The sequence below is a fragment of the Leopardus geoffroyi genome, chromosome D1 (assembly GCF_018350155.1).
Source record: "Leopardus geoffroyi isolate Oge1 chromosome D1, O.geoffroyi_Oge1_pat1.0, whole genome shotgun sequence".
Lineage (NCBI taxonomy): Eukaryota > Metazoa > Chordata > Mammalia > Carnivora > Felidae > Leopardus > Leopardus geoffroyi.
This window is the reverse complement of record NC_059329.1, coordinates 39,719,349-39,736,534: the sequence shown is the minus strand read 5'-3', so window position 1 is coordinate 39,736,534 and position 17,186 is coordinate 39,719,349. Positions and strand designations below refer to the sequence as shown.

General features: G+C 48.1%; 1 protein-coding gene across 1 annotated transcript in view; it reads right to left on the bottom strand.

The window, feature by feature from the left end:
* Window positions 1-84: 84 nt before the first annotated feature.
* The window catches only part of VSTM5 (V-set and transmembrane domain containing 5), a 32,380-nt gene continuing 15,278 nt past the window's right edge, over window positions 85-17,186 (bottom strand). The window contains exons 2-5 of the mRNA XM_045483617.1: window positions 2,964-3,290; window positions 2,711-2,851; window positions 2,007-2,580; window positions 85-621 (exon numbers count right to left, since the gene is read on the bottom strand). Of these exons, the coding sequence (XP_045339573.1) occupies window positions 2,537-2,580; window positions 2,711-2,851; window positions 2,964-3,290 (512 nt within the window). The 3' untranslated portion in view covers window positions 85-621; window positions 2,007-2,536. The remainder of the gene's footprint in view (window positions 622-2,006; window positions 2,581-2,710; window positions 2,852-2,963; window positions 3,291-17,186) is intronic.

The following is a 17,186-nucleotide window of genomic DNA, read 5'->3' as shown; positions in this document are numbered from 1 at the left end:
GTTTTTCAGAATCACTAAAACATGTTTACAGTTCCTCATCATTTAAAAAAGGTGCCAGACCCATGGCTGTGGCTGGGGGTTTTGCTAATGCCCACAGGTGATGGAAACCTCACCCAGGGCCTCTGAGCGCTTGGCAGGACTGGGCTCACACACAAAGGGCTGGGGCTTTATTTTCAGGCTTTATTTTGTTCTTTACAACAATTTTTTTTTTTTCACAGTTTAAAACATAACTTATAGCTTAACGTTTCCAGTGGCCAACCTCTGGAATTTCAGATTTTCTTTTCTGAAAAATAGACAAACACTTCAGGCTCTGGAATCAAATACTTTCCACAAGACTGTTCAGGATGGAGGGAGCTTTAAAAGTGCAAAATAAAGAAATGGAAAGCCAGGGGCATAACTTTTCATGAGCTTTGGGGTGGGGGGCAGTTTAATTTACATTTGGGTTTGCCATGAAGGCCTCTCACTGGTTCCGCTTTTCCATTTCTCCTTTTATTCTGGAGATCACCACCCCTGACTTCTGACAAGCTAGAAGCACAGTTCTGGAAAGCAGGTGGTGTAAGAGAGCACACACAGATGCCAGCAGCTGCCCAGATCCAAACGGGTTTCCCGCTGATGCGCTTTCTGTGGGAAAGAGAAGAAAGAACTAATCCGATTATCCTCGACCCCCTTTTTATTCCCGTACTCCCACCCTGCTTCTTCATGATAGCGGGGACTTGTATGAGGAACCCATCCCGGTGGGGGACTGGTTCCCCTGACTGCTGCCTGGGGAAAGGGCACAGGTGTGCATGCTTACAAGTGTGTGCACAGGAGGTGGCCTGGGGGGGTGAGAACCTTCTCTGTGCAGGTGCTCAAGCTACAAATCAGTTGTGTAGACCAACTGCTCTCTTGCCTTTTGAATCAAGTAATGCCTTTAGAGTCTTTCTCTAAGAGCACAGAGCTCCTGTGTGACTACCCCAAAAATCCCTTCTTGTTACCCCGGATTATTTACAGAAAGGCCTAACTTCTCCAGGCAACTTTTTTTTGCCACATGGGAAGTAGGAAAGATATGGACACTGGGGACTTCAAGCGAAGACAGGGGCACCTGAGTGGCTCAGTTGGTGAAGCATGGGACTTCGGCTCAGGTCGTGATCTCACAGTTCATGAGTTCATACCCCAAGTCGGGCTCTCTGCTGTCAGCACAGAGCCCATTTTGAATCTTCTGTCCCCCTCGCTCTCTGCCCCTCCCGCCCCCCCCCCCCACCCGTCTCTCGCAAAAACAAACATTTCAAAAAACAAAGAGGAGAAGAGAAGGGAATGCTCCACTAATTGGGCTGGTGCGTTTGGTCTGTAGCTAAGAGTGTTGGAGAGAGAAAGGATAATGGAAAACAAGTTCATGCCTATTTAGAGCTTGCCAAATGGAAGTTGGGGTGGAGAAACTTTCAAGTAAACACGGTGACTGACAAGCCGAGAGCCTGAGAGCCCAGGCCACTTGTGCTCCAGTCCCCAGGTCCCCATGGAGCCCCAGTACACCAGAGTGTGTATCAGTTTACAGCACTCGGTAGCCTGCTTGGCTTTCCAGACCCTTGAAGAATCCTCCTGCTTTCCTGAAATTGCTCAGCGAGCTCTGTGCATACTGTGGGCTTCACCTGATACCCCGACTGTGAGGTAGGTGAGCGCCAAGTGTTCCTAAGCCCACTTGGGAGGGAGCAAGGGCCTGACTTGAGACAAAGTGTTGGTGACGAGGGACACAGTCGTACCACCCACCACGCAGGCTCGCTTTCCTAGGTACCAGAACCTGGCTTGTCGGGAAGCCATTTGGAGGCCAGCTGCTGCCCACAGTGGAGATGAACATCTGTGTTCCTCACTCTGGCCTAAGTAGGGGCCAGAGGAGGGAAAATCCAACTAATGTTGGGCTACGAGAGGAAGAGAGAGGTCATTTTCTCCCTATTCCTTGCTTCTGACACTGGTCCCTCAGGAACAAGCGGAGCCCCTCTCCCTAACCAGGCCCCGGGGTCTGCTCCAAGCACCTCATTAGGGCCCAGTCTCTCCCCCTGCATGGCAGGCAGATCATCTAAAAGCCTCGGGTTTTCTCACAGTAGCTCCCGCAGCAGAGGCTGGAGGGACCAGCAGAGCAGAAAGGAACACAGAGAGCCTGTCCAATGCTGGCTGCACGCTAGGTCCGGGGCCACTCCGGCCTCGGACACGGGGACACCTCCAGCGGCCACCCCCAGGGCCGCGACGAGCGTAGCCAGTAAGCGGCCCGACCAGCACGAGGCCACTGGCGTGAGTCCGCAAAGCGGCAGCCGAGCGAGGCTCTGGCCCAAAGCCTCAAGCACGCTTCTCCTTGAGCTTCTTGCAAGCACTAGAACGGACTTTGTCCAATCCAGAGTCCTCGAGTCCACGGAGTCAATTTCGCTAACATCCGCAGTCCCCTTGGGACCGTGTGGCTACTGGCCGGGCGGCAGGAGGCGGGGAGGGCGGGTTGGCGGCGTTCACGCCCTTTGTGGAAAATACTCTTCTCCTCTTGAGGTAGGAATGTAATTGGGCGCAGCCTTGGCTAACACTCCACATCTTGCAGCTCAATCTCCTCAGTGGTGCTCTCTGCAAAGCAAAAGACAAGCCGGTCAGTTGCCCGCCAGCCACGGGGGCGGTTCTCGGTGAGACCAGGATAACAAGAACCACCTCCAGCCATAAAAGCGTGAATGGATCACCACAGGGCCCAGAGAATTACCTTTGAGTTTGTGTCTTCTCTTCCTCTGGAATTTATACGCACACTTATTACAAACCCACATGAGGCTGATTAACAGCGCGGCCACGGCAGCGAGCAAAGCAAGGAAGACAGCCACAAAATGGAGGTCTTCGTAGAGGATCTCTACGGGGCGGGCAGGGCAAGGGGAAGATAATGGCTCTTTTAATACCACGAAGTCGCTGCCCCACACGTGGGCAGTTCAGAGAGGTGCCAGGCCCCGGGGGGGCTGCCTTACCCGACACGTGCAGCACGATGGTGCCAAACTGGCTGCTCCCCAAGCGCTCCGTCACCGTGATGATGTAGTAGCCCGAGTCCCTCACGCCCACGCCGAAGAGCTGGATGGAGCCGTTGTCGAAAGTGCAGAGCCTGTCCTTGTGGCTCTGGGAGATGTTGGCCTGAGTGCCCGGCTTCCACTCCACGATCTTCTGTGCGCCCCAGTTGGAGGTGTACTTCCATTCAATGGTGGGGACGCCATGGCAGGAGTACTCAACCGAGAGCAAGATGTCTTCCTCCACCGTGGCATTGATGGCCGACTGGGGGATGTACAGGGACACACCCTGACCTGCAGGATGGAATGCCAGACGTGGGGCAGCGTCTGTATGAACTCAGAGGAAAGCGGACTTTCACCACTCGTTGATTTATTCAGCAACTATTTATTGAGTGCCTAGCACATGCCAGGCTATCTTCTAGGTTCTGGTGCTGGCACGACAGTGGTGAACATTATGGACCGAGTAATTGTACCCCGCATCACGAAACTCCCATGTCGGAATCCCAACCTCCAGTGTGACTGTATTTGAAGATGCAGCCGCTAAGGAGGTAATCAAGGTTAGGGGCACCTGAGTGGCTCAGTCGGTTAAGCGTCTGACTTCGGCTCAAGTCACGATCTCACAGTTTGTGAGTTTGAGCCCCGCATCGGGCTCTGTGCTGACAGCTCGGAGCCTGGAACCTGCTTCAGGTTCTGTGTCTCTCTCGGCCCCTTCCCCACTCATACTCTGTCTCTGTCTCTCTCTCTAAGATAAACATTTAAAAAAATTAAAAAAAAAAAAAAAAAAAGAGGAGGTAATCCAGGTTAAATGAGGTCATAAGGGTAGGGCCCTGATCCAATAAGATTACTGTGTTCATAAGAAGAGACACCAGAGAGCTCTCTCTCTCTCTCTCTCTCATTACCTCTCCATGGGAATGCAAGGGGGAAATGAGAGAAAATGCTATGTGAGGTTGCAGCAAGAAACAGGAAGAGAGATTTCACCAGAAACTGAACTGACCTGTGCTTAGACCCGGGATCTAGGACTGTCCATCCTCTGGAACTATGAGAAAATGAATTTCTGTTGCTTAAGCCCCTCAGTCTGTGCTATTTTGTGTGTGTGTGTGTGTGTGTGTATGTGTGTATATATGTGTGTGTGTACACACACACACACACACACACACACACACACCCTGAACAAGATCCAAGGTGACTGTTTACTGGATGAACAGTAAACCTCCCTGGCGACTCCATTCTAAACGGGAGGCACACAAGGATGAAATAAACAAATGAAATCATTCTGGATAATGACAAGTGCTTTAAAGACAATAAAACAGGGCACTAGTGACCAGTGGGGTAAAGGTGGCTCTAGAGAGAATGGTCAGGGAAGATCTCGCAGAGGAGATGACCTTTTTTTTTTTTTTTAAATTATTTTTTTTCTTAAATTTACATCCAAGTCAGTTAGCATGTAGTGCAATAACGATTTGATTTCAGGAGTAGAATCCAGTGATTCATCCCCTACGTATAACACCCAGTGCTCATCCCAACAAGCGTCTTCCTGAATAATGCCCATCACCCATTTAGCCCATCCTCCCACCCACAACCCCTCTAGCAACCCTCAGGTGGTTCTCTGTATTTAAGAGTCTCTTATGTGTTTATATTCTTTTTGCATCCCTTCCCTTATGTTCATCTGTTTCATGTCTTAAATTCCATACATAAGTGAAGTCATGTGATATTTGTTTTTCTCTAATTTTGCTTCGCAGAATACACTCTCCTTGCATCTATGTTGTTGCAAATGGCAAGATTTCATTCTTTTTGATAGCTGAGTAATATTCCAGTGTGTGTGTGTGTGTGTGTGTGTGTGTGTGTGTGTGTGTGTATGTATGTATATATATATTCCTCTTCTTTATCCATTCACCAGTCGATGGCCATTTGGACTCTTTCCATACTTTGGCTACTATGAACAGTGGGGTGCCTGGGCCCAATAGAATCAGCACTCCTGTTATCCTTTGGATAAATACCTAGTAGTGCAAGTGCTGGGTTGTAGGGTAGTCCTATTCTTCATTTTTTTGAGGAACCTCCATACTGTTTTCCAGAGCGGCTGCACCACTTTGCATTCCCACCAGCAGTGCAAAGGGGTTTGAGGAGATGACCTTTTTTTTTTTTTTTTTTAAATTTTTTTTTTTCAACGTTTATTTATTTTTGGGACAGAGAGAGACAGAGCATGAACGGGGGAGGGGCAGAGAGAGAGGGAGACACAGAATCGGAAACAGGCTCCAGGCTCTGAGCCATCAGCCCAGAGCCCGACGCGGGGCTCGAACTCACGGACCGCGAGATCGTGACCTGGCTGAAGTCGGACGCCCAACCAACTGCGCCACCCAGGCGCCCCGAGGAGATGACCTTTGAATGGAGACCTGAATGACAGGCATGCAACGTGTGGAGACTTGAGGGAAGAGCAGGTCAGGCAGAGGGAGCATGTGAACAAACTGAGGGGATGGTGAGTGCTGGTGTGTCTGAGGGACAGAAGGAAGGCCAGCATGTCAGAATGCAGTGGGGAGAGACAGAGGTGGGGCTGGAGAGCTGGCAGGACACGGGCCACAATGTGAGGGTCAGGAGTGGGGTTCACTCATGGCTGATGGGAACCACAGGAGGGCTCAGGCAGGAGGGGACATTCTCTGCTAAGCTTGAGAATGTCTGCTGTGGAGAACATTCTGGGGGAGAGGGGATAAGCCCAGATGCAGGAAGAGCAGGCATGTGGCTGCTGCAGGGGACAGATAAGAGATGGAGGTCTAGGGGCACCTGGGTGGCTCAGTCGGTTAAGCGTCCGACTTCAGCTCGGGTCATGATCTCACGGTCTGTGAGTTCAAGTCCCATGTTGGGCTGTGTGCTGACAGCTCGGAGCCTGGAGCCTGCTTTGGATTGTGTGTCTCCCTCTCTCTCTCTGCCCCAACCCTGCTCATGCTCTGTCTCTCTCTCTCTCTCAAAAATAAACAAACATTAAAAAATAAAATAAAATAAGAAGAAGAGATGAGGCATAGCCTCACAGGGCATGAACGGGGAGAAGAAACATGCTGGCGAACTAGATGTGGGCGGCGGGTGAGTCAAAGAGGCGTCAAGCAGAAGTTTCTGCACAACCGTGTACTAGCACCGTTGACTGAGGTCATACATATATGCCGTCATACGTGTAGTAAGCGGGTGCCGTGCACAAGCCCCGGGCAACCACCTGCACAAATTGCCTCATTAATGTCTCGCACACAACCTACTGCAATTCTATCGAGAATGGAGCAAAACCTCATTGTCAACAGGACTAACTAGCTTGTCCAAGTTCATTCTGCAAGGTTGAGAGTCACACAAGCTGGCTCCAAAGCCCACATATTTAATCTCTATGCTCAAATCAGTCATCATTGGTTGGCAGTGGAGAGCACGGAATGTGACAGATGCCCCCGCACCCTCCCTGAGAGGACCGGCCAGAGACGGCTGGACATTGGGTAACGAACAGGGCAGGACTTAAGCCCAGAGCCCATCCCTTGGTTTCCACCCTCCACTTGCTGTTTGGCCCCTCAATCTTTGGGTGTCCAGATGCTCCAAGGCCCCTGCTGTGTGGCTCTAGGTAACCACACCTGTTAACTTTTCCAGACATTTCTCCCTGCCTTCTCCCATCCCCAGCATTTTCCACTAGTGTTTCTCTCCGAAAGGCCTCGGCTAGGTGACTAGACATAATCTGATAAACATCAAGGGGAGACACCGGGAGGTAATAATGGTTCTCACGGGTTACAACGGCCGAGTAACAGAGATCGATTTTCTCGCCAACTCTGGGCTTTAAAACATGTTAAATTCACAGCAAAGTTGAAAGGCAAGTACAATTAATATGTACCTTCTCCTTAATTCACTAATTATTAACATTTTGCCACATTTGCCCCCTCTCTCAGGAAGAAAACAGAGGTCAAATTCCAGGTCAGCCCTCAGAGGGCAGGAGTATTTTCTTCATCTTTGTGTCCCCCAGCAGAATTCCGGACACAGAGGGATTGGTCAGTAAATCTTTGTTGAGTTGAATAAGTGAATGACAAATATTTATAGCAACAAGAAGGGTAAGATTTCCTGAGAAATGCTGCTGCTGAAATGGTTTGACAAATTTGCATATCTAAAAGGTAACATGTGGGGCGCCTGGGTGGCTCAGTCGACTTTGGCTCAGGTCATGATCTCGCGGTCCATGAGTTCGAGCCCATGTCAAGCTCTGTGCTGACAGCTCAGAGCCTGGAGCCTGTTTCAGATTCTGTGTCTCCCTCTCTCTGACCCTCCCCCGTTCATGCTCTGTCTCTGTCTCAAAAATAAATAAACGTTACAATAAATAAATAAATAAATAAATAAAAATAAAAGGTAACACGCAAGTAGGAAAGAGAACTATAATTTAGGCAAGACTTCACGTGCCAGTTACGATAATACATACTTACGTGCTTACCAATCCTTCTAATTTTTTACATGAGTCAGCAACATGCCCATGTAGCTAGGAAATGGAAAGGATGGGACTTAAGTGCAGTTTTGTCTTATTCAAAACTTTTTCCTAAAGACACCACCAGAAATGTAGCAATATTAAATGAATCCCGTCATTGCTGAATATAGAATATGTAGAAATCTGTTGCATTTCTATATACTGTGATAAAGTAGCACAAATAGAAATTAAGAAAACATTCCATTTGCAATTGCTCTATAAAGACTAAAATACCTGGGGGTGAACCTAACCAGGGAGGTGACAGACCTCAATGAGGAAATCAAAAAGAAATAAAAATATCCATAGAGACAAGAATGAAAACACACCGATCGAAAATGTTTGGAATACACACACACACACACACACACACACACACACACACACACACAATAGAGTATTAGTCATAAAAAAGGATGAGATCTTACCATTTGGGACAACACAGATGGACCTTGAGAGTGTGATGCTAAATGAAATAAGTCAGACAGAGAAATTCAAATACCGTATGATTTAACCTACATGTAACATTTAAAACACAAAACAAACCAACAAACAAAAAGCAGAAACAAGCCCATAAATGCAGAGAAGAAATTGATGGTTTCCAGAGGGGTGGGGGTAAGGAGATGGGTAAAATGGGTGAAGGGGAGAGGGAGGTACAGGCTGTAGTTATGGGACAAGTCATGGGGATGAAAGGTACAGCACAGGGAATGTAGTCAACGCAACAGTGTTGTATGGTGACAGAGGGTAACTGCATTTGTGGTGAGCACAGCATAACATAAAGACCTGTGGAATCTCACTGTGTAACACTGTACGTCCACTATACTTCCATTAAAAAAAGCAAACATACAAAAAACTGTTTTTCCCACTTCACCTTGTGAGGATCATTTATCTATGTTTTCAGATTTCTCTGACCCCAAATACGAACAGTTGGAATATGATTACCATAAGATTTGGAGAACCATATTTAGAGCTAGTGATAAACCTGCACCGCAACATGTATATTTCACGCACACTCATGTTAAACATGTTGGTCAAGGTTACTGACAGATTAGTTTCCTGGGATACTGCCAGCCCTTTCAATACCCTTAGGGACCTTCATTTTGAGTCTTATAGGTACTCTGGCCCAAGAAATAGCAAAACTGAAAAGCAAACAGACAAAAATAACAAGCCCAAGTTTCTGAGACGCTGATACAGCTGGAAACTGATCGACTAGTCTGTATTTTTCCTTTGACCATAAAAACCTCCTCCTGGGGTGTCTGGTTGGCGAGGTCAGGGAAGCATGTGACTCTTGATCTGGGGGTTGTGAGTTTGAGCCTCATCTTGGGTGTAGAGATTAACTAAAAAAAATAAATAAATAAACTTAAAAAAATAATAAAGATTTTAATATTAAAACCTCCTTCTAATCAAACCAACCAGGCATTTAACTAGGTTTTTAGAACAAAGAGTTCCTTTTCCTATCTATCTATAATTAGGAGGGAAAATTAACAGTTCTAAAAATTTAAAGGCAAACTGCTTGTCACCTTAGTTTAAAAAGTTGAATTAATGAGTAACCCGCCTCTGTACCTCATGCTAAGATCACTCAGAACAAGTCCAGAGAAAGTTAGTAGCGAGACCAATCCTTAGACCTGGCTCAAAATGTTCTATTCAAGGAGGTTGGTTTAATAAATCAGAGTTCACTTGTAAAATGGATGCCAGGCAGCCATTAACAAGGATAAGTTTTGCATGGACAAGGGAGAGTGTCTACAACATGTTACTAGGTTAAAAAATAGATTTATAAAGCAGCATAATATGATCTTATTTACGTTTGTATAAATAGGTACCTATTACATACAGAAAATGTTGTAGTAATATATGTTCACTGTCAACGGGGATTGCCCCTTAGAGACTGGATGGCAACGGAATTTTATTTTCCAAATTATACATTTATATAAGTTTTGAATTTCAGTTGTTTACTGAATAAAAAAATAAAATGTATTTTAAAAAACCTTTTTAGGGGCGCCTGGGTGGCTCAGTCGGTTGGGCGTCCGACTTCAGCTCAGGTCACGATCTTGCGGTCCGTGAGTTCGAGCCCCGCGTCAGGCTCTGGACTGATGGCTCAGAGCCTGGAGCCTGCTTCTGATTCTGTGTCTCCCTCTCTCTCTGCCCCTCCCCCATTCATGCTCTTTCTCTCTGTCCCAAAGATAAATAAACGTTAAAAAAGATAAAATAAAATAAAAATAAATAAATAAATAAATAAATAAATAACCTTTTTAAGGTTCTCCTGAATAGACCAAGCAATCTGGTGGACAAAGTTTAAAGAAAGGTTAAAAGCTGACCTTGGTTTATATCTTCACTTGCTTTCTATGTGAAAAGCAGAGAAGAACTAAATTCTACCCATTTCCCAGATGCACATCCCTCCTTTAAAGAAGGTGTCACAGAATTAAAGATTTTTAATAAGGCAGAAGTCACTGGAACCTGAACCAAGGTGCTCCTTGAAAGCCTGACTTCCTGGTACTGGGGAGACCCACTTAGAACTAATCAGAGGGAGGGGCACCTCTGACTCTCGATTTCGGCTCAAGTCATGATCTCACACTTGGTGAGATTGAGCCCTGTGTCAGGCTCTGGGCTGACAGCACAGAACCTGCTTGGGACTCTCTCTCCCCCTCCCTCTCTCTCTGCCCCTCCACCGCGTGTGCTCGCTCTCTCAAAATAAATAAACATTAAGAAAAAGAAACTAATCAGAGGGAAAGTGCCAGCAGAAATCAGCTACCAGGAATGGGCTGGAATATCCTACTCAGAATGGTTCCTTACTCCTTTTCTGACAAATAAATTACAGAGGTTGTATTTTGCTGCTTTAAAGAAATGGATGATTGAAGATGGATCTATTTCCTGAAATCACAGCAAAGGTCAAGCCTATTCAGACCACAATTTCGATGAACAAGGGTATCGACTAATGGACGGATGGCTGGTGCAGACTCTGGGTGTCAGGAGTCATGGAGGCCACCTCTATCGGGACAACTCATCTTATCCGGAAAGCCACCTGTGCAGCCAGCGTGACCATCTGACACAGCCGAGCACCAGCAAGTGTTGCTGTCACCCTGAGCGAGCCTGTGAGCAGTAAACTGGAAGTCAGAAAGCCTACATCAGGAACACTGCTGGAGCAGGGCGGCGGAGCGAGGAAGCACAGGACAGAAGTGTTATTCCAAGAGGTGGGGAGGTGTGGTGGAGGCCCATGATGTGAGCAGATCCACGTGGACTCAGCCCGGGCGGTGTCCTCCCCATGGAGAAATCCCTTCACCTTCGAGAGCCTCAGCTTCCTCTGCTGTGGAAAGAGGACCGAAAAGCCTCCAGACGAAGGCTGTGAGGCGGGGGAGGGCGGGTGACAGGACACGTGTGAGGCCCCGCAGGGCACAGCACTTGGGCCCCCGTGCTTGCTCTCCTCGGCTCAGGTCTGTGTCACTAGCCTTGGGATGACCAGCCCTCCCGGGGTGCCCAGGGGTTTTCCCAGGATTGGGGAGTGTCAGTGCCAGAAGCAAACCAGGACTGTCGGCTACGCGGAGACTCACAGAAATGTTGAGGAGCAACGAGAAAACTCCAAGGTACACAAGAGCTGATCTCTGAGGCACCCGAGGGTGGGGGGCAGAGGCAGAGGTGAGGGAGGGCCAAAGCCACTCTTCCCTTAACGCTCTGCCTTCCTAACGCATCTCCAAGGTCAGCAATCCCACTGCAGCCCCACAGTCACTGAATGCCACCCCAGAACGCCATCGCATTCTCCGCAACAGGGCGCTGGCTCGCGGGTGTGGCCTGGTGAACAGTATTATTATTATCCCCATTTGACAGAGTAGCACATGTTAAGTTCACTGAGGTTACAGAATTTGTGCAATGTCACATTAAGTGGCTGAACTGAGACTGACATCCGGTGTGCATTTCACTGCCCTGGTACGAGCCAGGGAGTTTGCAAGGAGCTGGGGAAGGGAGCAGACAGACACAGAATTTGTGCAATGTCACATTAAGTGGCTGAACTGAGAGTGACATCCAGTCTGCATTTCACTGCCTTGGTAGGAGCCAGGAAGTTTGCAAGGAGCTGGGGAAGGGAGCAGACAGACCCTCAATGAAACGAAGCCGCGGGGCACCTACGTGGCTCACTTGGTTAAGCGTCCAACTTTTGATTTCAGCTCGGGTCGTGATTTCAGCTCAGGTTCATGGGTTCGAGCCCCGCATTGAGCTCCACATCGACAGCACGGAGCCTGCTTGAGGTTCCCTCTCTCTTTCTCTCTCTCTGCCCCTCCCACGCTCATGCTCTTTCTGTCTCTCAAAATAAACAAATAAGCTTAAAGAAAGAGAAGCAGAGCCTTGAAGGATAAAATTTTAAAATTGTGGGAAAGGGAGGAAGCGCCATCCTGGCTGGGAGAACAGTGAGCCCACCCAGGGAGGCAAGAAGGATCCTCCGCTCCCTCCGGCCCTGCTGAGTAAAAGGGTGGTAGGTAGCCTGAGGAATCTGTAGCAAGCTGGAGATTATCTGAGGGAGTTAGCCCTCGGGCAGGGAGGCCCTCAGATGGCAGTTAAATAGAGGCACAGCGTGATCTGAACGGGGCTTCCTGGAGGGCGATCTGGCAGCAGATGGAACATTTACACCACATGGCTCACACTGCCCTGAGCCCACCACATGCGCCTGTCCTACACACCTTCAGGACAACCCATGACCGAGCCCCAACAGTCGAGAACAACCCCAGGCACTGGCTTTGGCCTGTACTTGGCGGGGAGCGAGGGCAGCAGGAAGTGAGCGTGTGCACAGTAGGTCTGCCTGGAACTCGTTTCCAGTCATTTCAGAAGCCCCAGAGCCCAGCACGGTGCCTGGCACTTTGTGCACACTCAGAATATACTGGAATGGACGAATAAAGACACACGTGCCCTGCCTGTCAAACTGCTGCCCCTCTGGAGGGATCAGGAACAGGAGGATCTGTGCCGAGCTGAGGGGGATGCTGGTGAGGCCCCTTCCCCTCCAAGTCTGCTGAGGGCCAAAGAGCTCAAAGGAGAAACAGCAGTTTTAAGCTGCAACTAAAATATTTACCTCGCTGCCTAACTTTTGTCATTCTTCTTTTTAATGTTTATTTATTTTGAGAGACAGAGAGAGCACGAGTGGGGGGAGGGACAGAGAGCGAGGGAGACCCAGAATCCGAAGCAGGCTTCAGGCTCTGAGCCGTCAGCACAGGGCCCGACTCAAGGCTCGAACTCGCGGACCGTGAGATCGTGACCTGAGCCGAAGTTGGACACTTAACCAACTGAGCCACCAAGGCGCCCCTAACCTCTGTCATTCTTGAAACAAGTAGCCTGGAATTTTGGAGACCGTTCTACGTTGGAGGCCAGCATGGCAACCCTAAACATTGGCATTTGGGTTTAGACGCCATGAATGGTGTTGAGGATGGACACGTGTGCCCAGTTTACAGGGTATCTACCCCTCCTGTTAGCTCAGGTAGTAATTCTCCCTCTCAGTGCCTGATTACTCAGGGACCAAAGCTCAGCTCGCCCCTGACCATCTTACTGTATAATGAATGGCCTTGAGGAGTCACCCAGTTGTCAGCCAAATCCAAACAGTATGGACAGATGCAGCTTTAGGCGAAGGCTTGCAGGGGGCTCCCCTGCATCAGGTTCCTGTAGTTGTACCCCAACCAAAAAAAAAAATCACTCCAAAATAGCATTTCTGTGGGTCACCGCCTGTGACCACCTGTCTTATGCAATTATCACAGCCCAGCAAAACCCCGGCTGGGAAAGCTGAATGGGTCGGCCGCTGTCCGCTGGGAAGGACGAAGCAGTCTGATAACGTTACGTTGTCAGAAGCAGGACGAAGTTATACTCCAACATTACTGTGGGGATTTGTAAATGTCACCTTCTTGGAGGGCAACATGGTAAAATCTATGAAAATAGTATTAGCACACACCTCTTGACCCAGAAATTCCATGGTTATGAACGGATCCTACAAGTAATAAGGGAACACAAATGTAGGTTTTGTTACTGAAGCACAGTGTAGTCTTTTGTAGTAGCAAAAGACCAGAGGCATCCTATATGCTCACCAGTAAGAGACCAGTAAGGGAAAACGGGCTCTTACACTACTCGTAACTCTTCCAACACCAACTACCCGCAGGGAGAGCACACCCCACCCCTAAAGGGCTCAGTCTTATGAGACCGCCCCCACTGTAGACACCAACTACAAGTCCAGGCCTCCGTACTACCTTTTTTTAAATGTTTATTTATTTAGGGGGGAGGTGAAGAGGCACAGAGAGAGGGAGATAGGGAATCCCGAGCAAGTTTCGCACTGTAGGTGCAGAGCCCAATGTGGGCCTAGACCTCACGAACCTCGAGATCATGACCTGAGCCGAAATCAAGAGTTGGATGTTTAATTGACCGAGCCCGCCAGGGCGCCCCTGGGCCTCCTTTACTTCCGACCAACTGGCTATAAAACAGAGGTTTCCGCCACCCCCTCCTCAGGTTCAATAGTTTGCTAGAATGGCTCACAGAATTCAGGAAAGCACTCTACTATTATCTGTTATTTTTATAAAGGATACAACTCAGGAAGAGCGACACGGAAGAGAGGTGTAGGCAGGTATGTGCAAAGGTTCCATGCCCTCTCCAGGTGTGCCACCCTCCCAGCACCTTGATGGGCTCACCAATCCAGAAGCTCTCCAAGCTTCTTCAGTTAGCATCTGGGGGGAAGTTCCCTTACTTGGGAAGAGTTGATAAAATCATTGGCCATTGGTGACTGACTCAATCCCTAGCCTCTCTCTTATCTCCAGAGGTTGTGGTGGAAGGAGGTTAGGGCTGAAAGTTCTAACTTTCTAATCCCATGGTTAGCTCCTCTACCAACCAGCCTTCATCTTCCAAAAGTCACCTCATTGGCAAACAAAAAGACAGACATCACTCTGGAGATTCCAAGGACCTCAGTTAGCTTTTGTGTCAGGAACCAAGGAGTAAGACCAAATATTGTAACAGGAGATGCTCCTATTACCTAGTAAATGACTAGGATATGAGGGGCTCTGTGTCAGGAACCAGGGAGAGGTAACCAAATATGTATTTCTTCCTATGTCACAACTGGTTAAACAAAATTATCAATATTCATATTCTAGTACTACAGAGACATTTAAAGAATGAGACACATCTATACGCACTGATATTCGATTATCTAAAAAATAATGAAAAAGCACAAGGCATAACAGTATATAGAGAATATTTCCATTTAAGTAACAATATGTATATACACACGCACATAGATTTATCCACATAACGACATAGAAAATCTCTGGAAGGATACTCTAAAAACCAGTCATGTGCTCGTCTTTGGGGACGGACTGGGTGTCTGGGGTTGAAGAAAGCCTTACATTTCACTTTATGCCTTTTTGGACAGTTGGGCTATTTTAGCAAGTTTGTGAATTACTTAAAAAATAAAAAAATGGCGTGATCCTCAAAATAAATAAGTTGCATGCCAATCTGAGCCACGGACTTTTCACATTGGAAAATGTTAGTAATTCACAGGTACTATCTCCACCTGGGAGGCAGGCAGGCAGGAGACCTGGGTTAATATGCTTCACGGGCTGCCTGGGTGGCTCAGATGGCTGAGAGACCACTCTTGATTTCAGCTCAAGTCATGACCTTAAGGTTCGTGAGATTAAGACTACCCCCACGCCACCCCACCCCACCCCCACCGCGTTGGGCTCTGTGCTGACAGTGTGGAACCTGCTTGGGATTTTCTCCCTCTCTCTCCGCCCCTCCCCCACACATCTGCTCCTCAAAATAAATACATAAACTATCAAAAAAAATACATAAACTATCAAAAAAAAAAAAAAAAAAAAGAACTATGCTTCACTTGCTTATTTACTTTACATTACTTTCCGGACAAGGACACGGAGGCCCAGAGGCGTAACACAGAGCCCAAGCTCTCACCAACTAGAAAATCAGAGCTGAGGCTGGAACTCAAGGCACTTTCTTTTCTTTTCCTTTCTTTTAACATTTATTTATTCTGGGGAGAGTGCAAGCGGGGGAGGGGCAGAGAGAGGGGGACAGAGGATCTGAAGCCGGCTCTGGGCTGACAGGCTGACAGCAGTGAGCCCCATGTGGGGCTCGAACTCATGAAACCTGAGATCATAACCTGAGCTGAAGTTGGACCCTCAACTGACTGAGCCACCCAGGAGCCCCCCCAAAGCACTTTCAATGCTCCACAGACGCCTCTAATAAAAATAAAACACTGAGGACAGAGGTGGAGTTTTACACCTCTTTTATATTTCCCCACATCGCACATGGCTCAGTGCTGGTAGAGACTTGCGAGGCCCATGTCACCAGAGGCAACAGTCCCGAGCTGGGCTTGCCAGTACGGGAGCTACTAGCCACACATGTAGCTATTGGGCACTTGGAATTGGCCAGTCCGAACGGAGATGTGCCCTAAGTGTAAATACACCCCAGATTTTGAAGACAGCATTTAGTATGTTAAACAGAAGGCAAAATATCTCATTAGTAATTTTTTTACATTGATTACATGTTGGAATAATACCCTGAATATATTGGGTTAAAAATATATGATTAAATCACACCTGTTTCTTTTTACTTTTCTAATGTGGCCACTAGAAAATTCAAAATTACATATATGGCTTGCAATATATTTCTTTTAGACAGCACTGGTTTAGACACTTTCCACTGCCTTGCAAAATAAAATCTGTTCTCTTGCAGTTGGTTATTCCACCCTCTCCCCTCAACAGCAGGAGAAATCCCCCAGTCTTTCTTCTTCTCCTTCTCCTTTTTGTAAAATTTTTTTTTAATGTTTATTTATTTTTGAGAGACAGAGAGACAGAGTGTGAGCAGGGGAGGGGGAGAGAGAGGGGGAGACAGAGAATCTGAAGCGGGCTCCAGGCTCTGAGCGGTCACCACAGAGTCCAACGTGGGGCTTGAACCCATGAGCCGCGAGATCATGACCGGAGCATGACCTGAGGCAAAGTCGGATGCTCAACCAACTAAGCCACCCAGGCGCCCCTTCTTTTTTTTTTTTTTTTTTTTTTTTGAGACAGAATGAGAGAGAGAGAGAGAGAGAATGGATCCTAAGCAGACTCCACACTCGGCACAGAACCAGACTCGGAGCTTGATCTCACGACGGTGAGATCGTGATCTGAGCTGAACTCAAGAGTCAGACGTTTAACCAACTGAGCCACCCAGGCACCCCTCTGATTCATTCTCCGAACACACTGGCAACTCTCCTGTGGGGCTTGGCATCGCTGTAAGCACCTCCAGCATCCCCCTGGACAACCCATCCAGCACCCTTGCCTACCAGAACATTCACCCTTGGCCTCCAGTAAAGCAGCCCGCCCTGACCACAGCCTTTTCTCGTTCCTGTTTACTCTTCAACTGCTCCCACTGGCCTCATGCGTCCTTCCCTTCCGACTCCTTCCACTTTTCCCCATCCATAATCCTCATTTCCCTCCCTAGCCAGCCTGGGTACCATGGCCTGCCATGTTCCAAGCACTCTTGTCAGTTCTTCCTACTCCACTGGTGTCTGTGTTTTCATCACATCTGCCGAGTCTGGGTCCACAGCTCTCTACTTCCTCTCTGCTCAAACCCGAGCCGTCAACACTGCGGGAGAATGTCCCTCAACAGACACCCTCCAGAACAAAGCACACGGTTTCCAGCACACATTCATGATCACCAAATTCAAGAGGACCCTCCATACTGCCAACCTCACAACGCTTTTTCTTGTGAATTTACTCCCTTTTCCA